The sequence below is a fragment of the Pyrgilauda ruficollis genome, unplaced genomic scaffold, assembly GCF_017590135.1.
Source record: "Pyrgilauda ruficollis isolate IOZ18807 unplaced genomic scaffold, ASM1759013v1 scaffold106, whole genome shotgun sequence".
NCBI lineage: Eukaryota > Metazoa > Chordata > Aves > Passeriformes > Passeridae > Pyrgilauda > Pyrgilauda ruficollis.
In genome coordinates, this window is record NW_024508766.1 from 1,630,773 (window position 1) to 1,657,915 (window position 27,143).

A 27,143-nucleotide genomic window follows, 5' to 3' on the forward strand; every position below is an offset into this window, starting at 1 on the left:
GACAATCATGTTTATCTTTTCACAAATATTATTGTATCAAACAGTATGATTTTAGAGTGGGATGTTACATAAAGCAATTTGGTTTGTTTTGAAGGTGTATACAAAACTATAGTAAAGCAAGAGTGAATTGCTGTTGTTGATTCTGAATCACCTTTGTATGAAATAAATTGATATGTATATGTGCAGTGATATACAGCCATGTATGTACCTTGTCTTTATGCAGATTCTAGGGCAACAGATAAATGACTTCACTCTTCCTGATGTTAACCTGATTGGAGAGCATGCTGATGCTGCAGAGCTTGGAAGAATGCTTCAACTTATTTTGGGATGCGCTGTGAATTGTGAACAGAAACAAGGTAATAAATTTTGAAAACATGTTTTCTTGGTTATTGTGCAAATATTAAGGAAAGAAGTTATATTTCTTGGGTTCCTGCCAGAAACAGATTTTTTTTTTAAATAATAATGATGACCTTAGTTTGTTGTACAGATAGTAACAGTTTTTTGGTGTAAGCTTCACTGCTTTTGGAGAGTCAGACTGGAATTGAATTTCCTTCCAAGATGAGTATTTTCAGTTTTGGTTTCCTGAGCTGAAAAATCGGTATACAAAGACAAAAAATTCTTGGGTACACCTTTTAACAGTTTACGAGGTAGATCAGGATAGTTAAGAATGGAAACGTGATTATTGCATTATACAGCATAACTCTTGATTGTAGAGATGAATTCCAGGCATCATTTTACTACATGGCCGAAAGCCATCAGTATGACTGGTGCTTGGTCTGATGATATGTCTGGTGTGAACTGGTTTTCTGTAGTTTCTGAGATGTTTCTATGGGGTTGGCAAATAGGAAAAAGTAATGCTGGCAAGCATGCTCTTTTGGGCAACAGCTGAAGATGGAGCATGATAAGGTCATCCAAAAAGTCACTTCAGGCCAATTGCCAGACAACTGAATCCCACTTTAGCAGTCCCTGAAGGAGACTCCTGTGTCTCTACCCCCGTGGCACTGACTGTAATTCGGAGCTGCACAAATACAGTAGAGACCCATTCATCTTTCTTAAAGGTGCCAGAGAGGATGGGATGAACAATGGACGTGTTTGTTGAAGTGTGCTACATCTCATGCTCTAAATTTTCTTGGGGTGTAGGCTGTAAATTGTTACCCAGTTATCTTAAATTACACTTCATTCAAGCCAGATGAAGGTAGCTGCAAATGCAAACATTTATTCTAAATATTTTAAAAAGGAAATGTAGTCATGTGTGGGAAAAATAGATGTGTTGGAAAATAAGACTTTTTTTTACTCTATTTGTGTGACAATTGCAGCAAATAAGTGTGTCTTCTAGATACAGCTGATTTTGTGTTTGATGGCTGCCAAGATTTTAGGCCTTTTGTCTTCCTCTTGCTTGGTGCATCTTAACTTTACAGCTGGTTTCCCCTTTCCAGTTTTCCTAGGTAACTAAATCACTTTAGTTTCTCCCTCTGAAATTACTTCTATTCTCTTAACCAGGAGGTCATCTGGCTATTCTATTAATTAAAATAGAAGTAGTGTTCTTCCACAAGTACATAAATAACTCTGGTTTACTAAACCTCCTGTCATCTCTGTTTTATATAAAATTATCTTCCCTTTGGATAATTATTTTTTGTCATTTTCGAGTGGGAAGTATATCTTGTTCTTGTGTCCCCTTAACTCTATCAGTCTTGGCATTAAAAATGCACACTTGAAATACCAGAACAATCTAATTTTATGTACTTTGAGCAAGATTCAGCATGAGGAAATTACCCACTTGAAGCTGACTTTTTCCCCCAGCATCTTTATCTTAATCACATCATTAAAAGAATAAAGGAGCTGATGTTTGACTGGAAACCATATTATACTCGGCAAGTCATTTACTCCTTGACTTAGTCTAAATGTCAGAATTTGTTCTTCTGGCTACTGTATCATCTTACAAGGTACCTCTTGTGTAGCTCACATGTAACATATAGCTGAGAACTTGAAAAGTGGAGGGGACTTAATTTGTGATGTACTACAGAAATAAGAACAGACACCAAAAATGAACATGAAAATGCTTTAAAATAGGGGTGCTGTAGGAAGGCAGGCTGTTACTGTTACATTTACAGAAAAGGACAACCTATGCATGGATCATGTACTTCAAGAGCCTGAACAGTTTCAGAACAGAGTGAGAAAAGGATAAAATTAGTTATTTCAGAAGTGTGAGATGCCAGGGTAGGAAAAAAGGTAATCATGTACTTTTTTCATTGTTGTAGAATTCAAATAAGCCTGGATTTGTATCTGAACAGGCTTGTGATAAAATCTATTTGAGTTTGTTGGGGTGGAACTTGACTGGTGCTTATACATTTCAGTGTCATCCATGGCATCTAGTAATTTTGTAGGAAGGATGCAGCTTCTGATCTTGCCTTCTATGACTTGAGTTTCAACATTGACATTTCAGAATGCTTTTATTTCAGAGTACATCCAGACCATTATGATGATGGAAGAATCAGTTCAACATGTTGTCATGACAGCCATTCAGGAGGTATGCTGGGATGCCCATAGTGTGTGAAAGTTCACTCTTTCATTATTTTACAGTAGTATGCTTTTTCCTGCTTAGGAAAAACTTAGTTGAAAGTAAAGAAAATAAGGGGCATAAGATTTTGCCTTATTGCAATGAAAAATTCTTTTTTTTTTCCTTAGAAAAATCTTGCTTTATGTCAAAGAACTCTGGTTGAATGTCCCACTTTTCTTTAAATCTAGAAGACAGAAACTTCTAGATATTTGTGATACTGGGTTCCCTTTCCTTTTCTTTTCCCACCCTGTGAATCCTGAAGTGCACTAGATTGATTTTCTGTGGATAACCAGTTACTGCAGAATTTTGTCAAAATTTGTACCTTGAAACAGCAAAATTTCATAAACTGGTTGTTTTTTTTTTTTTTTATTTAGTAGACAAGTGAAAAGAAAGATAATTGGGTAACATTATTGTTTTGTCAGCTGTAGTGTTATGAATTGGATAATGATACATCAGATGAACATATATGAATAATACAGTAGACTGGTATGTTTTTACAAGTCAGTGAGTATACTGCAGTCCGTTTTATAGAAGTGCTCTTCTGTGGTAAATCAAAACCATGGTGTTAGCCACTGAAGCCCCCCTGTGACTTACAAGAAGTCTGAAGTGCCTATAATAAAAATGCCTAACAGTCTGCAGTTGTTTACTGCAGGGCAGGCCACTAGCTAGAGCAGGTCACTAGCTAGGGAAGGTGGGAAACCACTAGTAATCCTGTTTCCTCTGAACCAGAACAAGAGAAACTAAATTCCACATTGAGCTTCAGAGCAGTTTCTCATCTCTGTAATGTCTGAATAGAGGAAGAAATACCAGTGAGCCTACAAGGGAATCTCTCCACAGTCATCACTTTGACCAGTGCTCTATCCATACAGTCATACATACAGTTGTCTGTGTGTAGACTGCTGGCTGTAACACAGCAGAAAGGACTTTGGAAATGAGCATCAAAAGAATTGTTGTCTAAATTATCTTCCACTCAGTGCTGCCAAGCACCAGTTTGCTGGAGTTTTGGCGTATTTTATTTTTTTGTAAGTTTCGTAAAGTATTTTGGTGGATTTTTCTAGTGTTTTTTATTAAATCCAAATTGCAGCATCACTGTCTTCTGCACCACCTTGAAATAGTAAAACTTTCTTTATCTTCCTTCTTTATTTTGAAAATCTATTCAATTTTTATAAAAGTCTCCTTTATTTAATAAAATAGCCCATTGAAGCAGCTCACAGTTTTCAGCATTTAATGGGTAAACTTTGAACTTGTTCAGTGTGTGTGCCCTTTTGCTGACATGATGAGTAGAAGTAGGAAGACATCACATGGTAAGAGTATGTTCTTCTGGAACAGATATTTAAAATTCAGTGAATCAAAAAGCTTAGTATTCAGCTACTGACACAGTTCTGAGTGATTTTAATGCTACTTTGCAAGCTTAGAAATCGAAGGCATTTGAGGACCAAATGAGGAGGATCTCAAGTGCTAAATGAAGAGGCAAGAAAGTGTCTCAGACTTCGAGGCACTTTGAGAGCAAGGCCTCTCTCCATTATTTTTCAATGGGCTTGGAGTTTGGAGAGGTCCCAGTCAGCTGGAAGCTAGCAAATATTATTCCAGTTTTCAAGACGAGAAAGAAAGGTGCTGTCAGTTATAGGCCTGTCTCACTTCCGTGTCTGGAAAAATTATGGAGGTGGTTACTCTGGGAGTTAGATGATACCCAGCACAGATTGATACAGGAAGAGTTTAAAGGGGTGAAACTTAATGGGATCTTGTAAGGAGGTTTTTCTGTTTCTTAGACTCATAGCAGCTTCTGGAATTCAAGTGACTTACAAAAAGCAGTATGTAGGAAATTAGCTACATATGAATATTTGAAAAGTTGGTATATTACCTAATCCAAACATTTTAAAGCATTTGACATTGGGTGTTGTCTTCAAAATTAGGTATGTCAGAAGACCTAAGCTTTACTGATTTATTATGTAATTCATTTTTCTGCTTCAGCTGAGCACGTACAAATTTTTTTGATGCTTCTTTGGCTATTGTAAATAATTTTGCTCATGAAAGTATTTCATAAGGCACAATAGAAAACGTTTTCTCAATTTTTTATGAAGAAGCTGATTTTTCAATGAAATAAGCAGCATTTTGTATGCTAAATTTTATTCAGTTATTTCATTTTTTATTAACCTGTGGTTCTTCATAATTTATTTTCTTCACTTATTTAAATGTTTGAAATATACCTTGTGCTCCATAAAGGAAACAGTGGTTTTCTGTTAGTTTTTCAGTGTAGTCAAATTGGTCTGGTGTGTTGTCTCCACTTAGAATCTGAGATGCTAATCTGCAGATGTAGGTATCAAAATGCAACTTGTGCACAAAATACAAGACTGAATACATTCGTGTATGTAATATAACAGGGTCTTTTTATTTCATGATTTTCAGATTTTTTAAAGGCCCAAAGTATTTTTTTAGAGAAATTATTTTGCCCATTTTATATTTCCCTTTCCCCCTTCCCCTTCTGTCATTTTCCCAAGTCTTTTCCTTGGGTAGCCAAGTTCGTTGTTGATGAAGGTGGTAGCTAAGGTAAACAAATTGTTTTCCTTTGCTGTTTAGAACGTCTCTAAATTCCATCACTTAGCAGCTCTCTGGGCAGGTCAAGTTGAGAGTCAAAATAGTGTCAGGAGTAGTGTCAAAACTTGCCGAGGGGAGAGTAGGAAAGGTGCTTACTCTCTGGAGTAACACCAATGATGTTATTTCCACTTTTTGGTTTTGTGTTGTTTTCCCCTCTATTTTTTCCTGATAAAAAAGATTTTAAAAATATTTTTAAAATATTTATCTTAAGTAAAATTATTTTTTTAATAGTTAGGAAATTATATAAAAGTATTTTATTGGGTCTATCAACAGATAGACTGGAGGTAGACTGGGTATCAACTGGAGGAAGAAGAAAGTCCAGCTGCTTTAAAGGATATACAGTGTCAAATGTAGCCATGACTCATAAAAACTAACATAAAGATGTTCTAAGAAAGAAAAAGAATGTGAGTACAGAAGCTAGGTTTTGACATTGTTTTGTGGGCACTTAAGCGAGCTTATACAGTATTATTAACTGTAGAAAAAGCATTTCAGATAAAGCAAGTGTTTTGGATTTCAAAATCAACTAAATAGAGCAACTGTGTTTGCAAAATCATGTGTGGGGGGAAAAAAGCTTTCATAATTCATGTTATTCATGCATGCAGGTTTGTGATAGTTCTACCCCTTCTCTAATCTTCATGTATCCATGACAACACAGCTTGTTCATATTTTACAGTGAAAGCAGTTAAAAAGTGAAGGTTTTAATAATATAAGATTAGCAGACCTACAAGTATTATGTAAGCTATCATACCAAAGCTGTGAGCATGAAAAAATATAGATGTAAAGAATTAACAGGGAATGACAGCTGCTTCTTATAAAACTACACAAATAACTGTAAGAATTGTCATGTTGTCCAGGTAATTGCACCATTTAAAATCCATACTGACCTCTATGCAAAATAAACCAGAAAAAGAACAAGCCTATAAGTGCTAGTTGCTAGTTTATTTCACTCTGGGAAGCTCTTAAGCAGGATTTTCTTTCTCCTGCAGAGGCCCAATGTAATCGCTTGAATTTGCAAGCACATTTTTAATGTTTCCGTTTTTATAATCTCTGCACATTTTTTATCATCTCTACACCCTCTGCATACTCCTCCATTAAAGTTACGTGCGAAAATAGTTGATTATACTATACCTATACTAAAATATGAATTTGGAAATGAAAGCCAGTTCGGGTGCTGCAAAATTGTGGAGGTAAACCTTTATTCCCTTTGTAGTCTGGTCCTGAAGAAAACTTACATATGTGAAGGGAAAATGAGAAGGACACTTCCTTCTGCTTTTTATTCTCTTGACTGATTTGAAATACAAATGAAGTAAAGTTTGCCCCTCTAAACTCAAAAGTATTACTATTGATCCAGACCTCTCAAGACCATGTACTCTAGCGTCATGCTTGCAGGTTGCATGTGAAGTTCTGAAATGACATCAGTTTTTCATTAATTTTTTCTGACTATGAGCTTTTAAATAAAGGAAATATATAGAAGAAAAAACATTATGGCAATTTGCTTTCAAAATTATTAAAAGTATTGTAAGATTAGTAATTAATAATGCAGAAAAAGCTGATGTGCCATTAAGCAGGTAACTGATTAAATGAGCACTTTGCAACTCTAAATTTCAGTAATATCAGAGAATGCTGATTGACCAGAAACAAAGTCAAGAATAGGGAAAACTAGGCAAGCCTCTTATCTTGCATTTTTCAGGTGGATGGAAGGTGTAGTGTGTGTTTCAAGTTGATATGGCTATCTGTATGAAGTCTTAAAACATGGCATTCAATAAAAGTTTTCTTCTTGAAATTTTAAAATCTGAAGGAAGAAAGAGGTTTGTGTAGGTGAGTGGAGTTGTGTGCTCTATTGGCTGTTCTATTTATGGTAGAATTTTTGCTTCTCAGTGGGGAGAAGTTGTGTGCAGGCAATCCTGAAGCAGAGCATGCGTAAACCATTTACCTATTTACAGTATGTGGGGAGATGTGTAGGGAAAAGATGGAAGCACTCCTTTGCCATGATAATTCTACCTTTACATCCCACTTCTTACAGTTCTTTTATTGTTAACTGATGATCAGAAGTTGGATTCCTGTGTTCCTTTTGAGTTACCTAGAGATCTCATGCTTGTTCTTAGTCTGGTTGTAGTACTGGGCACAAAACGATCCCTTAAGTTTCATCTTTAGCTTTTCCACTATACATACCCCAGACCATCCAATTGCAAGGTGCTTTCTATTGCACTGAGTCATGTGAGATACATCTGCACGTGTATCTGTGGCTTTTGCCCTTTGTGCCTCATTCACCTTTCCTCGTCACATTCTTAATGTACCCCGTGGAGTGAAATTCACACATGCAGTGTGCATTCATGGTACACCCAGAATATGTATCTCCAGTATCTAATCCTACTCCAGATAATGTCCTCTTTCTGGACATTTCTGCTAATGGTTCTTAAGGACAGGATGTTTTGGGAAAGATGGCAAAACTTGAAGAAAATAGGGATTATATTATTAGCCATGGCCTGGCTTATGGAAAGTCACAGAAAGCAATGACACCACAGTGGCCTCTAGTGGGTTGTTTGGTCACTTGTATTCCTTCTACTCCAAGTCTTGGGCAGGCCTGTTGAGCTGGTTTTTCAAACAGGAAGTTGTGTTAGGGCCAGAAATGAGTGGTGGCTGTTAGAGACATGTTGTACACCCTTGCAGGCTGCATGCAGCATGGGACCTGCCTGTTGGAAAGTGCTGACTTAGCAGGCAGAACTTAGTTGTATGTGTGTGAGTACAGGTGTCCAAAGTGTGTTTGTGAACAGCATTGTGGAATATAAAATACTGATAGGAGTTCAGTATTTAGCTAGTATGGGAATATCCCTGTTAGTCATCTGGAAAAGCTGGTGAAATCCAGTATTCAAAGTGTGCATGAACATCACAGAGCAGGAAGGGTTTGGGAGGTTTTGTTTAAATGATAATCAGCTTAGAAAACAGGGTCCTAAATTGAAGATAAGTTTGTAATGCCATTATATATGGTAATGAAAAAGACTTCATTTTTCAGGGGACAGCTCTGAGACTGGGGACTTTGTAATTATTGCTGCAGAATGTAGGCTTGATGTAATGCTTCTTCATGGAGTAGTTTGTCATTGTAAAGATGTAGAAGAAAACGGAAGAAATTTGGCAAATGTTGTCACGGTGTGAGAAGAACTGCTGAGGAGATATGGATTATTCTAAATAATGCAGCTAAATCCTAGTTAAGGAAATGGGGAAAGTGAGAGAAATGTGAGTGTATGATTCGAATGATGTAAATGTCAAACAGATTTTTCACTTGTACATGGTGATAATAAGCAGACAGGATTGAGAAATGAAGGCTCTGTGGATCCCAAAAGATCTTGCTAAGGAAAATAGTGCAAAAACACTGATTTCTAGAAGGAATAAAGGAAGTACTGTCTCTGGAGAGAGTTACCAGACTAGACAGGAGATTCCAGGGAAGAAAACTTGTCCGATTTTGGTTAGGATAACGTCTTTTTAATTGTAACTTTCATGAATTGCGTCATTGGAGAGGTCTTAGAACATTATGAATTTGGACAGAAACCATCAGTGCTCTTCTGTAATGATGCCTTTTGAACTAGTTACAGTGTATTTCTCATTTGCAAGATTGTTCCTGTTTTTGTCTTACAACTTTTCATAAGAACATTACTTTATTATGTTTGCTTAAGCTGTGTGGGAGGAGGTTGCTGAGCTACAAATTTTGCTAGGTTTGATTTCACTTTTACCAACTGGTGCAGTGGATCGTTAGGTTATTATAAGAAAACTTACTGCTTTTTTCTTTCTTTTGATCAGTACATCAGTCAGTTTTGTGGGATTGATTTGAGGGTTTGTATTGAGGGTTTTGCTGGGGTTGTTTTTTGTTTTGATTCGTTGCTTTGGTTTTTTAATAATCTAGGCCACTATCAGCTATTCCTGCACTGAAATAGTACACAAGGAACTGTAATACTCATTTCAGGAATGCACTCTACTGAATTACTTTTTAATGTTGAAAATGACAGACAATTCCAGAACAGAATTTTTATCACCTTTGTTTTGCACTAGTAGTTGAGATAGTCCTGGAGTTGAGCGAAATAAATAAATAAATTGATGTAAATATCCAGGTAATGGAAATATGAAAAAGCCACTCACTAGCAGAGAAAAATTAAAGCCAGGTATTCCTTGGTGTGTTGATGTCTACTATCATTCCAATGCCACTGCAATAACATCTTTAGTGGGATGTTCTGCAGGCTCGTCATAGACAAGGAATGTGCATTGTCAAAAGAAAAAGAGATAATGTAAGGTTTCTTTTATAGCACTCTAAATAGTACAAATTATGAAGATTTTTTTCTTGTTCTTGTTTCTGAATGTCGTATATAGAAATTAAGTTGAAAACTTTCAAATTAATTCAGATTAAAGCTCTCAAAAGTAAAAATCAGCTTGGTATTTCAATGAAAACTTAGGTTTTAATATAAAAGTAAATATTTGCTTTTTCTAATCCAGTGTAATCTAATTGCAGTTGATGAGTAAAGAGTCTCCAGTCTCTGTTGGAAATGATGCTTACGTTGACCTTGATCGGCAGGTATCTAAGACTAGATGTTTCTTTTCTTTCAATCATAGTGGATCAGCGGCCATAATAAGAACTCCATCTTTTTTTTTTTTTCTTTAATCATTAAAGGGTGTTGTGGAAAAGTAAAATAAGAAGCAAAGAACTAAATCTCAGTATTTCAAGTCCTTTAGCTTTGTTAATTGAGTTTGCTTCTACTGTGTATTTAAAGGATATGGAAAAGTTGATTTGACAAACCAGTCTAGCTGTATGACATAATAGTGCAAAACTGCAGATTGGTACAAATCTTTAGGCATGGAGAAAGAAAGAAAGATAAAAAAGATGTACTATTTGAATAAATGTTTTTATCTGAGTTCCTATTTCCAAAGTCAGTTTAAAAAAAAACAAAAACAACTGCTTCTATGGGAATCTTGGAATTGCTGCAAAACAGAAGAGAAGTTTTCAAATACAATCATTCCCGGTCTGATATATTTAAAAAATATGCAAACCAAATTTTTTTTCCTAGCTTATCCGCAAGCTAACACTGTCCTCCTTCCTCAGATTTTTTTCTAATTGAGAAGAAGAGTAGTACAGTGGTGCTCACTGTATTCATCCATTATGCTTTCTCTGCAGAAATATGTAAATTCTTGCAGATGAAATTAATTTATTGTATGCAAACAAGCCAATAAAAAATAAACTAGCAAATGCAAGGTATGATGATGCTCTTTGAGAAAGCTCATTTAAACTCCATAATATATAATAGTACATATATATCTGTATCTATATACATAACATGCATGAACCTATTTTATCAGACCAGTTTTCTTGTAGCTATGTTTTCTATGTTATCTTAACTGCATTCATTTGCAAAGAAGTGAGACACATATCTTTAAACATTCAGCCTTTGAAGGGAAGTATTGGAATATTTCCCACTGCTTATAAGGTTTGGTGCCCTTTTTTAAAAGGTAGGCTTCTCTATCACATACTATTTTTATTCCTGTTGTGCACTAGAAGTAGCTTCCAGACACTAGAAATATTTTACCCTAATTGTCCATTCCCTGTATTCCACCTTCCAGTCCTTTCTGTATTTCAAATGTAGATTGAAAATTGAAATTACGCACTGTGTCTGTAAAGAAAAGTGGTATTGACAGCTTTTTTTGGTGTAGAGATTTGGTGCGTTCTTCAGACCCAATTTCTCCTGAAGTTTTTTACTCAATTTATAGATTAGATGTGATATTTCTAATGTAAAAGCAAATGTTACTTTAGGTATATTTACTTTTTACTGATACACAAGCTAAACAGTATTCACATCTGCTTCTTTTTTTTCTTTATATGAGCATAATTGCTCAGTTTTCAAAAATTTAATGTATTACCTCAATGTAAAAATAATTTTACAGTATGTAGTTCAGAATATTTTTCAATGGATCATGTAGGGTGATGAAAATGTAAAAATTTCTTGTTTATAATAGCTGAAGAAAACTACAGAAGAATTAAATGAAGCACTTGCAACAAAAGAAGAAATTGCCCAGAGATGTCATGAGTTAGATATGCAGGTAAGTTTGCCATAGAGTCTGTATAAATTTTGAAGTGGAGAAAAGTTGTATGAACTTTTAGGTGGCTGAAAATAAGTACTAGCATATTGAAACATAATTTTTATAAAGGGGATGAAAATGTCACAGTAATTGTTTTGTTTTCACTTGTGCTAGGAGAATGAATATCATTGTTTTCTTATCTTGTTGCCATGTTGTCAGTATTGTGATTCATACTAGCAAAACTTTTCATTCAGTTAAGAAGGGTTTGAGCTGTGTGGTAAAACTTTTGCCATGGAGAACTAATACAAGTTCTGCTGTTGTAACAGTTCCAGCTAATAGTTAAATCCCAGTCAGAAGTTGCTATAGACCATTAAATGTGTATGGGTTTAGACTAAGTCTTAAGTAAAAGTAAGTCTGTAAATAAATCGATACTCATCTGGAAGACATGAGGAGTGTGAAGGGGGACCCTGAACGGCATTGCTATTGCAACCCTGCTTCGAAATATTAATTCACGTTTCTTGTAGTTCAGTGACAGTTGGAATTAATAAAGCTGGTTTTTGTTTGTTGTGGTTAATATATGAACCCGTGTTTCAGGTCTTGGAGCACTTTGGGTTCTTTCCGCTACTGCCTGTTTTCACAGTGTTAGTGGAAAGTGGGCTATCTTCAGGGCTGTGTTCCTGTTTCAGGCCTGCTTGCAGATGGCCTTTACTGTGAAGAGCTAGTTTTATTTGTTTCTAGGGAAAAGATGCAGATTTTGTTATAATGAAGTTACCTGCTGACATAACAGACTTTTTCTTTAAGTGTTCGTGTGAAATACATAAAAGAGTGTGTTTCCTAAGTTGTAACTCTGCTCCTAATGATGCAATATGTTGGTTACTTCACGCAGTAATTGAATACCTGTTCAATTATACAATGTATTCTTGTGAAAGTAATTAGTGAAGCCTGCATGTTTCTGTTTGTGGCATCTGTTGATACTTCATTATGAACATGAAAAAATACTGCTCTCTGTACCTGGGTAGGTTAATTTTCCTCTTCATACTTTTATTACAACAGGTTGCAGCCCTCCAAGAGGAGAAGAGCAGCCTGCTTGCCGAGAACCAGATTTTGATGGAACGTTTAAATCAGTCTGATTCCATTGAAGATCCCAACAGTCCTGCAGGTCGTAGACACCTGCAGCTGCAGACACAACTAGAACAGCTCCAAGAGGAAACATTCAGGTAGAAAAGCTACACTTGGTTAGGTTGGTTGTTTGTAGCTGGCAATAGAGGTGACTTAGATATTTCTGGTTCTGCTGCAAATGTGAATTAGTATAGTGGATGGTGTGTAGCCACAGTAGTACAGTTTTTAAAGTGATGTATACATTATAATTTCACTCTTTACAAGATGCAGCATTTAAAAAATTACAGATTCTTAATGCTGAAGTGTTTTATATGTCACTCTGCTGTGAGTTACTTTGAATTGTTTGTGTGCAGTCATTTCACCCATGTTTAGCAAAGTCAGTGAGAAGGAAAAGTAGCATGCTTTCCTTTATGCAAATTATTCTGCTTGTATTTTTAAGGTCTAGTAATTCCTAGATAAAAGTTAGCTACAGTACTGCTTGTGGCATTATCAACGTAGGTAGATATGTCCTTACCTGAATTTGAAAACAAATTTCAGAGATGATGAAAGATAGAGATTATCCATCTATGAGTTCTGCACTTTATTTACATTTCCCCCATAACTGAAAATACAGTTCCTCTTTAAACATCCTTACTGGTCCTCTTGACTGTTGCTTTCAGGCTGTGTAAGCCTGTTCTGCTGATGAAAGCTGGTTCACTTCACGATAACCTTTTCATTCTCTTTCCCTTACTTTCCTTCTCCTTTGTGAGTGAAATTGTAGTATTTCTTTACACTGCCAGCTTTTCTTTTGTTATCTTCTTCTCATTGCCTTTTTCCAATTCTTACAATATATGCCGTGTTACTTTCCTTTTTTTTTCTGTTTTGCCTTTTTTCCAATTCCTCATGCTAAGCCTTTTCTGCTTATTCTGACATATCTCCCATCAGTTCCTTGAAAAACATTCCATGTTTTTCTTTCTTTAGTGCCTGGATTTTTTTTCTTTTTATACATCTACCATGTAAAGGAATAAAGTAATGGTGTACCACTTTGTATCTCTTCTGATTCATCTCCATGCTCTGCAGTGATTCCTGCCTGAATCTGGTATCAATTACTGTTCAAACAGATTTTGTCCCCATATTCAATATCTGCACTGTCTGTTACTGTAGTTTCAGGTTCTGAAGGTCATTCTAAACTGTTTGCGTATGTGAGACTCATTCCTGGTCTCCTTTACCTCCTTCCTCTGTTTCCATATTATGTAGTTTCTGATGGCAGTTTGTATGTGTTGCTTCCAGCTCTACCTGATCAAGCAGGACATTGGTACAGCTTAAGTGGTGCCTTGTGCAGTACACCACTTTTCCTCCTACTCTTGCCTCTCTGTGCTTTGACTCTTTTTGTCTGTTACGATCCAAATCTTTGTTGTTTCTCGTCTGGATGACTCAAAGTTTTTCTCTTGTCTCCATTCTTATAGATTGTTTTTGGACTCCTTGAATTTATTTTTTTTCCTCATGCTCTTATCTCCTAACCTGGGTTGTTTTTGTTTTAATTTCAGAGCAAAATCACAGTAGGACTTTCTGGTTTGGGTTGTGTCCACTTCTATTCATTCAAAATACATTGAAAATTTTCTATTACTTATTTTGTTCACTGCCAGGTTAACGGAGCTTTGGCTATGCATAGTGTATGCAAGCAGTTCAGCATCTTTGGTTAGAGTTCTTTACTTGTTAACTAGATAGCCTGGTTCTCCCAATGTTCTGAGCATGCACAGGTTCTTTATGAGTAAATAAATAAAGCCACTTCAGTGACAGGTCTACGACATTTATAACATCTTAGAATCAGGTCAATGTTGTTGACAGGAATATATCTTACCTTGTGAATTTTCAAATAGAAAAACTGATATTAAATTGGGAGCATTGATAAAGTCAATTTGCTTTTACGTTTTGAATAAGCACATTGTGTTGTTTTGCTTCATTGCAGCAGGAGGCTATTTTGTGAGTTCTTAGAGGGGATGATGAGGAAAGGAATTGTGGCTCAGGATGAGAAATTATTTCTTGGGTTTCTTTTCATTCTTACAGACTAGAAGCTGCAAAAGATGACTATCGAATACGCTGTGAAGAACTAGAAAAGGAAATTGCAGAATTGAGACAACAAACAGAAGAGCTTACTACACTGGCAGAGGAGGCTCAGTCTTTGAAGGATGAGATAGATGTACTCAGGTAAATTTTGTTCCATTAACTCTTTTTTAACTACTACCTTTTAATCTGTATAATTTGTGTACTTAATCTACATTATCTTTTGTTTAAGTAATTTAATATTAAACACTTTAAATGCCAAGATTCTTTAGATCCTCCAGTTTAGGTACACAGACGGACGCACAATTCAGCTTGAGTGAAATAGTTGCTTGTTTTGTACCCAATCAATAACTACTAGTAAACTTAGTAATTCTGTGCAAATTCATGGTTATAACAGGGCACTCACTGGTCTCTTTGAGTATGCAGTATTCACCTTCATCATGCCTCAGGCATCTGTTCTCATCAGAAAACTAGGCGGTTTGCATTGTTTGGACTTTGGGTGGTTTTTGGTTTATCATGTAATATTAGTGTGAACAACATCTGTTGCAGCTCTCGTTCCCACTGGATTTTAGCAATGAAAGTTGTCATGATTTGATGATAATAGGGGTTTGTAGAGTGGAACAGCCGCTTTTACTATGGAGCATATTCCTTCAGTATTGGCATCTATTGCCATGGATTGTTCAGAGCAGTTACTCATTCTCTCCAGCAAGACTTATTTAATACTGCTATTCCTGATTCACCATCAGCCTTCTACCAAAGCTGTTTGTCTTTATCCTTTCTGTCATTAATATAAGGAATGAACCCATCAGGCTGCATAAACTCTGTGGGTGGCATGGGTTCAAATAGCAATTCCTTGTCCCAAGAGAGAGGCCCTGCACCTCACTGAGGATTATACAGAGCTAGCTTGCCATAAACCGATGCATTAATTCAGTGGGAGATTCCCTGGATTTCAGAAGAAATTTGGTCTATAAATTGGTTGATTCTAAGATGAAACTGGGAACAGTAACAGTAGCAGAAATCTTTGGGCAAGGTGAGTTCCATTGTAATCTTGGGAGTGCAGCAGGTGGATTGATAAAACTCTGAAAAGCTGAAGCCTGGTGTTTCTTTTTCTGTTGTCCTTTTTTTTTTTTTTTAGAAGGAATCAAGTTTCAAAACTGTTATGGTTCTTCTATGTCACCAAGTACAATTTGTCTAGCAGAGAGATCTTTATGATTTTAGTCCTGGTTATCATTAAAACGAACTGAATGGCAGAAACTTTTCTTCTTTACCCTTGAAAAATTTAGGACAGAAGATAATTTGGAATTGAAAGGAAATGAGTGGGAGTGAGGTTGTTTTAGCTATTATTTTAAGGTTGGAAGCAGATAAGAAGGTTGTGTTAGGAAGAGGGATAGGATCTAAAAGAAACTTCAGCAGCAGCTCTTACAGTTGACAAATAGTTATGGGAAGAAAACAGACAAAAGTGAAAACATCAGTAGTAGGAGGATATGATTGCTTTATTGTTCTTCCCATGAATGTCTTCCGCATTAAGAAAAAACTGTAAAGAAGCATTTTAAATTCTGTTAGTTTTATTAGTTTTTGGAGTTCAAATTTGATACAAATCTGTCCCTTCAGGCATTCATCTGATAAAGTAGCCAAGTTAGAAAGCCAGGTAGAGTCATACAAAAAGAAATTGGAGGACCTGGGTGATTTACGGCGGCAAGTGAAGCTTTTAGAAGAGAAGAATACAATGTACATGCAAAATACCGTGAGCCTGGAGGAAGAACTAAGGAAGGCCAACGCAGCACGCAGTCAGCTGGAAACATACAAGAGACAGGTGAGGACAGGCATCATCAATGTTGAACTCTCTATTGTTCAGCACTTTGTCTTCATAACATGGCTAATACCTCAAAATAAAAAAAAGCTATGAAAAAAACAACTCCTGTTTAAAAGACTTCCATGTTTTATAGGTACTTGCTACCTTTGTCCTTCTTTCCTGCAGCTCTTGTCATTGATACAAGTTTGTTATTTTGTCAAAAAGCAGTATTTCTTGCATTTAAAAACTCAGCAGATGTAAAGTTGGCTTTTTTTTTTTTATTGTAAAATTATTCCAAATTCATATTCAGTAATGGGACTTGAATTAGAGGCTGTTCTTTCAGAAAAAGTATCCATTTTTCACTTACAATTTTCCAGCAGTGAGGAACACACCACAGCTAAGGTAAGTTGTTCCTGTGGTTAAATAACTCCTTTTTTTAAGGTTCTAGTTCCTCTGATACATCTGAATTTTTCTACTTAAGAAGACAGGAGGACACGTGTTATCCTTGTTGTTCATGTGCACTAGTGGAATACAAAATGTGTCAGCAGCACACTCTGTGGAGTGAAAGGCACCTATTTATCCTCCTGCTTATCCAAGTGCCATGTGATGCTGTTTCTGTAAAGGTGTGCAACATATGCTTAATCTTGTTTCTGCTTCTGTACTTCAGGGACACTATATCATTCTGGTATTCTTGTTACAGGGCTAGACAGAGCATGGTTTATTAAAGCAGTAGTGCCTTCTCTGTATTTCTGACTGATCGAACAGTCACAGCACAGTTTACCATAGAATAAAGTATAGAAACAAGCACTAAACAATACTGAAAGCCCAGGAGCAATGTGTCTCCCTAAGATTTGACAGATTTTTCCCCTGTGCTTGGTGATCTCAGTGTTTAAAACAAATTATTTCAGCCTATGTGAGCTAATTTTAAATACAGCCCAAATGATTTTACTGGGAAAAAAAAGAACTTGGGCAAGAAAAATTGTCCAAGGAGGCAAAGAGAAATGTAAATGTAGAAAGGAATGGCCTTCCACATATGAGTAGTATCAAGTTTACTGGCAACCCAATATTTCACTCCGTTAAACAGCTGAGCATGTGATACTGTTGTGTAACCTCAATGTCTGCATTTGATTATTCTTAGTTCACCTACCAAAAGGATTTTGGAAGGGCCAGTCCCATCAGTTGTGCTGCTGAAGTACTCCTTTTCTTCAGTATATTTTACACGTAGGGTTTCCTGTATGAGGAGCTTTTGTGTGGTGCAAAACTGTTTACTGTCTGAGACTGGAATAAGCCTCAGGTGTCCTGTGGCAGATGTGTTTTTCTTCACCTAACTATGGTGTCTCAAAATGAACACTCTGTGTTTTGTCTTCAGTGTCTGTAAGACTGGGCTCCTTTTGAAACCTGCCTGTGACTCATAAATCACAAAATTATTTTTCTGGGAATTCTAAATTGTGTTATTAGAAGTAAGCTGGATATAAGGCCTGTGATGTTATGTCACTGCTGAGTTCTAGTGTGTTCCTGTAATGGAATATGTCTTGTCTGGTGTTTGAAAGATCCAACCTGACTCATGAGGACGCCATTAGAGAGTTATTTCTTTGGCTTAGAATCATTGTGCATTGCAGATCAACATGGTTCATTCAAATTTCTATAGTAATCTGCAAGGAAATTGCATCTTCACTGCATAGAGCAGTCTCTGTGAGGTGAGGTTGAGTGGTACTGTTTTGTTTTCACTCTTGTGAGAGCAAGCACAAGCCTTTTCTAAGAAACTTTATTTCGGCATAAAGAATTGAAATGTAAAGACTGCGGGATTTTTTTTTTTTTTTTTGTAATTTTAATTCAGCCCCTTTGTGCATGTGCATTCTGATGCATAGTTAACAGTATGTCTTGCTTTTATTTGTTGCAAGATTCCTGCTTTTCTCATTCCACATACAGATGATGCTTAGTGAATGTGATAGCAGTTCATTTTTTTTAATCTTCTGCATTATCATGACACCGTATGTTTTTCTATACACTCACAAATCCTAATTCAAGACAAATTTATTTCCTGCAGTGTTTTTCTACATACCATAACCTTAGTGTGATTGGTTACAAACATAGATGCATTTTTTTCCATTTGAAGTGAAAACACTAGTATTCTGCAAGTGGTGGCACTGTCACTGGTGAAGGCCTGCAGTTGTTTGTTATACCTGCAGTTATTCTGATAGCCTTAGTGATAAATGTCACATCTGAAAAATGAAATATTTTCATATCTGACATGTTAATTTCTTTAATCTCAGAAAATACAGGACTGTGCTGGTTTTGCAGCCTTTAATTTAGGAAAAACAGCAGCAAAGTCCTTCTCTAAGACTTAGGACCATGCATATTTTAGGCCTTGTAGTTATTTTGCTATAGTTGTAGACATTGAAAATAAAAGGCCATTAGAACCACTGGGGAATCTTGATGTAGGTATGGCTATTGCTTTAATAATTTCCTTTGTAATCTAAAAGCCATGAAAAAGCCTTCTTATAAACTATTTCAGAAGAAGCTGTAGGTCTTTAGCTGAGTCTTCTTCAGCTTTTGTTTTTGCAGGTCAGTCTTTATTTAGCTTATTTGCTCTCATGCTCTCTGCATTATAAGCTTTACTAGTGTTCTGGGAATGGATCTTTGTAGTAAAGGCTGAAAGTTTTGAAAAGGGAAGACTTCACTGATTTACCTTCTGTTGTGCTTGGCTTTCACATTTCTGCTCACTTAATTTTAAGAGTTCTTTGCTGATCTATAGCTGAAAGCATACATGTGGCAGTGTTTCTCACTGAAATAAAGAAAACTGTTTGGAGCCTGTAGCTGAATCTTGGTTAGTTTATTAAAAATTATAAGGACATCTCAGGTTAGGGAGTATTACCTGGCTGCATAAACTAGTAGCTGAATTCTGGGTAAGGCTTATGAAGTAAAGTAAACAAAAGACTGGCTTTCCTCGGAGTCTTTTCTTTTTATTAGGCTTTTCAGAATGCAGAAAGATTTTTCTGCTGTTCCTAATCTTTTTGATCCCTAGAACTACATGGATTTTTTTCTGTAAACCTTGCTTGAGTTTAAATTCTTGTTTTAGATGCAGTGAAAATACTTCACATTTTTTCTCTTTTGCTTGCACTAAGATATAATATTTGAATGCTTTTTATTTTGATGAAACACAGAACAACTGATGAAAGAAGTTTTTAGTATGTCCTATAAGTAACTATTTCACTTGTTTTACAACATGACTTGTGGTGCATTGTAATTGGCTACTTTGTCTTGTGTATTTTGTTTTAACATTTGCAGACACATTATTGATTCTTGTTCTCACAGGCAGTTGAACTACAAAACAGGTTATCTGAAGAATCCAAGAAAGCTGATAAATTAGATTATGAATGCAAACGACTGAAAGAAAAAGTAGACAGCCTCCAAAAAGAAAAAGATGTAAGTGCCAAGGTGTTATTTTGTTGTTAGTAACAATAGCAACTTTGTATCATTTATAACACAGACATATGGTAATTAGAGTTAGTCGTCTTTTTAAATAAGGAAGTCTTTTTTCCTCGAAAATTTTCTAATGTTTGTGTACAAGATAGTTTTTAAACTTAAGAATTGTACAGCATGGAATAAAGTGACTGTACAAAATCATATGCAACCCATTTTTAAGAGGAAAAGCCTTCATATTTGGCATCTGAAGTTGTTTCCTGACCATTTACCATGAAAAAGTTAATAAATACCCAGGGTAAATATATTGTATTCTGAAAATTTACAGAATAATTATTTACAACAGGGTTTCTGCATTATCATCCTAGAACTAAATTCCTGTTGCTTTTTCCCCCTATGACATTCTTTGGGGTACCTTCAGCATGCTTCTCTTTGTGGAGTCATCACTAGTATAGGAAGAGTCTTAGTAGTTGTGTAGAGGGAAATGTCCTTTGTGGCAATCTCACCTTTTATGACAGCTCCTTGTTGACCTATCTTGTGCTGCCTATGTGGAACACACAGGGGGTAGATATGAATTTATCGCCTTCTTCTTGTGTCATTTGCTGCTAGTGATTCTGTGATTAATTGCTTTGTACTCTCTTGCTGAGACTGATCCTTCCGACGTCTCTTACACGCTGTCATTTCTCAACAGTTGATTTCAGCTTGTTTCTTATCAATGTATATGCAGGTGGTTCAAACTACCTAAAATCAGTGTCAGCAATTGCAGCTAGCAGTTTCTTAGGCATGTTTTAATTAAAAGTCTATTGATCCAACTATCAGAAACTCTGCAGGCTTTTTCCTCAATAGTCATATTTCATGTCCAGTTATTTCCAGATTTCCAAACCCAGCACTTAAATATAATTTGAACTGAAAGTTTTCAGTTATTTTATGTTCATAGGTCATGGATTCCCATTATTTCTTAAATTTTCAAGCTCTGATAGACACTTGACCTTCACATCACTTCCATCTGCCCTTCAAATCAGGCTGGAATGCTCATAATAGCTGTGTTGGTATTGTGCTTTGGCTTTCTTTCCTGCTTTTTATTTTTAAATTACTTTTTTAAATTCTTTTATGTTGAACAATGGTGAAGTTGTTTCAGTGGCTTATCCATGGCTCAGCAGACCATTTCATCTTGCACAAAGGATCTGAATTGCAGGCCATTGTTATGTAGTTTTATGATTTACCCCCTAACAAATAGCTTTTTTTTTTGAGCTAGATGTTGTTCTTAAGTACCTTCTTTTGAATGGATATGCACCTGTGGGAAGTAAATTACAGCTAAAATTCCTTCATCAGAAGAATTTACTGATTCACTGTATTACCTACTCTTTCTGTTCTCTGTTGTCAATATGTATCAGTAAAGTAGCCCACCACAGGTTACAAACTAGGTAGGGGTATCTTGTCAGCTATATTTTGGAAATAGTTACTGAAATTGATTATATTGTTTTCGTTATGTTCTGGTAAAGCATGGTAGTGTTTGACATCTTCATCAAAGTAGCTTGGAATTTTACCTCTGTGTTATAAGTACTATGATAATTATTGAGCTGCTTGTACCAGTGAAGCCCTAGAACTTTTTCTAGTCACTAAAATATTCTGGCATTTGGCAATCAACTGTTAGTAAAATTAAATGCTGTCAGCCAACACAACTCCATGCCTATACAGAGGCAAGGTCTATCTTGGACCATTTGGTAATACTGAACATGTCTGATTTTGGAGCAAACTACAACTTGAATCATTACATTGTAGCAAATTCTTTCATTTTTTGACTCTTGGCAACCTTCTGGACAAAAACTTGGTGTTACCTGTAGATTCTCATTTTTTCACCAGAAGGGTAGTTGTGCCACATTGAAAGAGTATTTACCTGATGCTACTGAATAGCGCATCTGTCTGGATCCCAAGGTGATCCAGCCCTGTTCTTCAGTTCTCTTTGGACTGAGTCTTGAGCAATGAGTTTTCTTTCATAGCCAAGGTGCTGGTGAATGAAAAGGATAGCTGACACACAGAAGGAATGTGATATGGAAATGTTGCTCACACTTTCAGTGGTGAAAGACAAACAAAATGAAGTAAAATCAGTTTGTTATGTTGACTCTGTACATACCTGTTCGTTTTTTCACTCCTGGCTGAATCTTTGATTCATGGTGAGGGAAAAATCTGTGGTCTCTCAGCTGTCTTCCATTTCCCTTGGAATCAACCCCAGTGAAAGGAAAACAGCTGAGTGTCCCCATGGATACTATTTACTACCTGGTACCAGAGTGTTATACTTGGTCACTAATTTCTTGATTTTGTAAGCTTATACCCCTGCTATTTTTAGTCCAATCAGATCAGCAACCCTTTTCTGAAAAAAAAAAAACCCAAACCACTGTTCCTGTGGAATATATAATACTTACATTTATTCTGTTGTGGAATAGACTGATACCTTAATTTGAAAGTAATTTCTAGAGTTACCTTAAATAATTTTTAAAATTTTGAAGGTTGTTAGAGATGGATTTAGACTGCCAAGACTGATATTCATTCTCTTTCCAATTATTATTCAGAGATTAAGAACAGAAAGGGATTCTTTGAAAGAAACTATTGAAGAACTTAGATGTGTACAAGCTCAGGAGGGTCAACTCTCCACTACAGGTAAAGGACAAATAAGGAGATTAAATGCCTCTTTTCTAAAGTTTTCTATAGAGTGTTGAATGTGCTTTTGTTTAGCACAGAATAAATTTAAGCTCTTCTAAAATCAGCAGTGGAAAACTTCAAATATTCATAGCTTCATAAGCAAGCAAAAGCTTTGACTGTTATTTGAGTCAATCATAAATTTTAGTCTCCTCTCCAGAGGGGTATTTTTGTAATGTATATCTGATTTCTATATAGTTACATAGTTTTCTTTAGAGACGTATTTTCTCCTGATGTTTCCTGTGTTATAGTTCATTTGTATGTGTAATCTTGTGTACTTTGTAGTTCTTAGATAAGACAATGAGCAGGAAATAAACTGCAACATTATTTCTTCAGAATGCATTGAATCAGATGTAATGGACCAAATGAAAGAAAGACCAAATGAAATGGTGTTTGTCTGTCAGTCTTGCTGTAGCCTGACTTTGTGTGATTTTACATTGTCTAGCAGTAGTGTGAAGCTTCTAGAACAATGTCTACTTCTTGTCATGTGAAAAACTCAGTGGTATGCTTTTCCTTACTCAGGATTGATGCCTCTGGGAAGACAAGAGCCTTCAGACAGTTTAGCAGCAGAAATCATTACTCCTGAAATAAAGTAAGCTAATGCATGCTTTGTTTTACTAACCTCTACAATGGTCAGTGGCAAGTTGAACATTAGTCAGCAGTGCCCTGGCAGCCAGGAGGCCCAACTGTGTCCTTGTGGGGCACCAGCCAGGCAAGGGAGGGGATTGTCCTGCTCTGCTCTGCACTGGAGCAGAATCCTGTGTGCAGTTTTGGATGCCACAATATGAGAAAGACATGAAGCTTTTAGCATCCTAAGAAGGGCCACAAACATGGTGAAGAGCCTTGAGGGGAAGCTCTGTGATAAGTAGCTGAGGTCACTTGATCTGTTCAGCCTGGAGAGGAGACTGAGCAGAGATTTTATCCTTCCTCATGGGATGAAGAGGAGAGGCAAACACTTGTCTCTTCTCTGTTGTGACCAGTGACAGGGCCCAAGGGAATGGTCTGAATTTGTGTCAGGAAGGTTGAGCTTGGATATTAGAAAAAGGTACTTGTTGTTGCCCTGTTCTGATTGCCTGTAGCTTGATGATGGTACCAAAAGAGTTGAGTATTAATGAGTAATAATTAAGGGGAAGGCCACAAGGCAGATATTCTGGTGGGTGTGTTATGGACCACTTGTCTGGGATACTATGCTATAAGGGGCTGGGAGATGTCTTGAGATTGCTGGCCCTTCTTCTTATGGAGGACTTCAACTTACCAGATGTCTGCTGCAAATGCAGCACAGCAGAAAGGGATCAGTCTAGAAGGTTCTTCAACTGTGGGAAGATAACTTTCTAACATAGCTGCTGAGCAAGCCAACCAGGGAAGATGTGGACTCACTGTTTGTGAGCAGGAAAGTACTGATAGATGATGTGATGATCAGAAGCCATCTTGGGCACAGCAACCACTGAATGAGAGAGTTTTTGATTAACAGAGAATTAAGGAGAGAGGCCAGCAGAACCTCCTCTTTGGACTTCTGTAGGGCAGACTTTGACCCGTTTACAGGCCTGGTTGACAGAGTTGCTTGGAAGTCAGTCTTCCAAGGAAGGGCAAAGGAGTCTGGGAGGGCAAGAAGGAACTGTTAAGGTGCGGGAGCAGGCTGTCTCCATATGCCAAATGGTGAGCCATCAGGAAGAGTGGCTTGACTGCACAGAGAGCTTTGGCCAGAACTCAGGATAAAAAAGATTGTATTGTGTTCGGAAGAAGGGGCAAAGCCACTCAGGAGGACTACAGAGGTGTTGTGCTGTTAATGCAGGGAGAAAATTAAATGGGCCAAAGCCCAACTAGATCTTATTCTGGCTACTGCCAATAAAAGACAATTAAAAAATGTTTCTATAAATACATTCACAGTTAAATGAAGGTTAAGGAGAATCTCAACCCCTTATTGATTGCAAGGAGAACCATACCAGTAAAGGATAAGGAGAAGGTTGATCTACTCAAAGCCTTCATTGCCACAATCTTTGTTTGTAACACCTCTGATCTGGAAGACCGATGCAAGAAACTGAATCAAGTCACTGCAGTAGAGGAGGAAACAGCTACGCTATGCCTGCTTACAGCAATGCTACCTGCTATGTCACTTAGACAGCCCCAAGTGCATGGGGGTGGGTGGGATGCACTGAAGGGTACTGGGGGAGTAGCTGCAGATAGGTGTTGCAAAATTCACTCTGAAACAGTTTTTGATTGTGAAATGGGGCATCTCGACTTGCTACTGTAGGAAGTAGTAGCCAGAAAGAACCAGAAGTCTAGCTGAGTGGGCAGAGAGTGAGTGACTCTGCCTGAATGCTTCAACTTTTTTTAAAGAGTCTGGGGCAAGCCCCCAGCCCCTGCCCCACCATTCTGTTTTCCAGCTGCAGGAAGAGAGTAGCAATTTTGGGCACAGATAGATATGGAATACAATAACATTCTGGGTTACTCAGGACAGTGTTGATCTGCTGGAGGGTCGAAAGGCTCAGAGAGGAATCTGAACAGGTTGCATCAGTGGACAGAGGACAACTGTATGAAGTTCAGCTTGGCCAAGGTCCTGCCCTTGTATCACGACAACCTGTACAGTGCTGCAGGCTTGGAGAAGAGTAGATGAAAAGATGCACAGTGGGAAGTAATTGTAGAGTCATAGAATAAAGATCATCTTGTTCTGCCTACTGTGCCATGGGCAAGGACACCTTCCAGTAGATCAGGTTGCTCAAATCTCCATCCAGCCTAGACTGGCGTGAATCAGCAATAGAATGGCCAGCAGGATCAGGGCAGTGCCAATTACGGGATTGTCCTCCTGTAATTGGCACTGGTGAGGCCACCCCTCAAATCCTGTGTCCAGTTTTGCACCCTCTCACTAAAAGAAGGACATTGAGGGGCTGGGGTGTGTCTGGAGAAGGACAATAGATGTAGAGAGTTAAGTCCTTTGAGGAGCAGGAGGTTCTTTATCCTGGAGAAAAGCTCACCCCTGAGCCTCCTATCATTCTCTACAACTACCTGAAAGGAGGTTGTAATGAGGTGGGGGTTGGTCTTTCTGAAGCTGTGCTGGAGAGGTTTAGATTGGATATTAGGAATCATTTCTTCACCAGGAGGAGTTACCAAGCATTGAACCCAGGGAAGTGATTGAGTCATCATCCCTTGTGGTATTTAAAAGATGTGTCGATGTGGTGCTTAAGGGACATGCTTCTGTGGTGGACTTGGCAGTGCTGGGTTTATGTTGGATCTTGATGATCTTAGGAGCCTTTTCAACCCAAATGGTTCTGTGATTCTGTGTAAAAAGACTAAGAGTTGAAATTACTTGCTCAGGTTTATGCAGTAGTTCAGTGACAGCTGAGATTACAGTCTTTGTTCACACTTGGTATTAAGTTTTGCATTCTCTGTTCTCCCTATATATTTGTTGAGCTGTACTCTGAGATCTGTTGGGGGCACTGAGGTACTTTCCTTGTGCTCTATGTTCTGCAATTGCAACTTAAATTTGGTTTATATTTGGGGGTTTGAAGATATGATTGTTGTTTCAGCATCTGCCTTAAAAGATTATATTTATGTTGTTATTTTACTTCTAATGGTAAACTGTTTTCTTTGTTATAGATATTGGTATTCCTTTTTTTTTACAAAATTGTGTTGTATGTGTTTAGGGAGAAACTCATCCGCCTTCAGCATGAGAATAAGATGTTAAAATTGAACCAAGAAGGTTCTGACAATGAGAAGATTGCCTTGTTGCAGAGCCTTCTTGATGATGCAAACTTACGGAAGAATGAACTGGAGACAGAAAACAGGTAAGAAATTTTGTCCTTTGCTTCAGTTGACCTTCTACAGGCATCCCCAGGAGAAGAAAGACATGGATTTCTTGGAATCAGTCCTGTGAAAGGCCAGAAGGATGTGATCATAGGACTATAGAGTCCTCTGTATGAGCAAAGTCTGAGGGATAGAGACTGTATAGCCTGGAAAAGAGAAGGCTTAGGTTAGATCTTATCAATGTATCTTATAGAAGTGTATGATGGGAGGGTCTAAAGAAGGTGGAGATAGACTCTTGTCAGTAATACTCAGTAACATGGCAAGAGGGTGTGGGCAGAGTTTAAAACACATTATATTTCAACTGAATGTGAAAATATACTTTTTTTTTTTACTGTGAGGGTTGCTGAACACTGGAGTATGTTGCCCGGAGAGGTTGTCTCCATCCTTGTAGGTATTTAAAACTCAACAGGACATGTTCCTTGGCAGCCTTCTCTAGCTGACCCTGCTGGATTGAACCAATCAGCCTGCAGATGTCTGTGAGACCAGACAAAGTGCATTAGAGCATGCCACAGTATTTGGCTGATAGTGATGTGAGGCTGCTTTGTATCTAAACTTTGAATCTGTTATTTATCTAATCTTCCCTGTCTTCCCCTTCAACTGGGGGAGGTGCCTGAAGCCTGAGAAAAGGTAAATACTGCATTCACCTTCAAGAAGGGCAATAAAAAGAGTATGAGTAACTATTGAGATTGGTCAGCCACAGCTCGCTTTCTGGAAATTTCACAAAGCAAGTCCATCTGGAATCTATTTCCAGCTACATGAGGAACAGGAAAGTAATTAGCAACATGAATTTATTCAGAGTAAATCATGCTAACTAATCCAGTTCTCTTGACAAAGAGATGACTGCACATGTGAAGAAGGGTGAGAGGATGATACTTAGCTTTAGCAAAGCCTTTGATAAAGTGTCCCATGGTATCCTTATGTTCAGAATTCCTTGATATAAAATAAATAAGTGGACAGTTAAGTGAGCAAAGAAAAAAATTGACTGGACAGTGAGACTAAAGTAGTAGTATTGTCAGTGAAATTAAACCCAGCTGGCAACTGGGTTCCTCAGTCATCAGT

The 27,143-nt window shown here is 37.2% G+C and overlaps 1 protein-coding gene across 4 annotated transcripts in view; it reads left to right on the forward strand.

The window, feature by feature from the left end:
• Positions 1-27,143, forward strand: part of HOOK3 (hook microtubule tethering protein 3) — an 84,833-nt gene that overhangs the window by 33,928 nt on the left and 23,762 nt on the right. For all 4 annotated transcript variants that reach the window (XM_041470830.1, XM_041470837.1, XM_041470845.1 and 1 more), the window contains exons 5-15: positions 224-356; positions 2,460-2,527; positions 9,651-9,713; positions 11,147-11,230; positions 12,263-12,426; positions 14,375-14,515; positions 15,983-16,184; positions 19,479-19,589; positions 22,157-22,244; positions 22,806-22,875; positions 25,925-26,065. In XM_041470830.1, the coding sequence (XP_041326764.1) occupies positions 224-356; positions 2,460-2,527; positions 9,651-9,713; positions 11,147-11,230; positions 12,263-12,426; positions 14,375-14,515; positions 15,983-16,184; positions 19,479-19,589; positions 22,157-22,244; positions 22,806-22,875; positions 25,925-26,065 (1,265 nt within the window). The remainder of the gene's footprint in view (positions 1-223; positions 357-2,459; positions 2,528-9,650; positions 9,714-11,146; positions 11,231-12,262; positions 12,427-14,374; positions 14,516-15,982; positions 16,185-19,478; positions 19,590-22,156; positions 22,245-22,805; positions 22,876-25,924; positions 26,066-27,143) is intronic.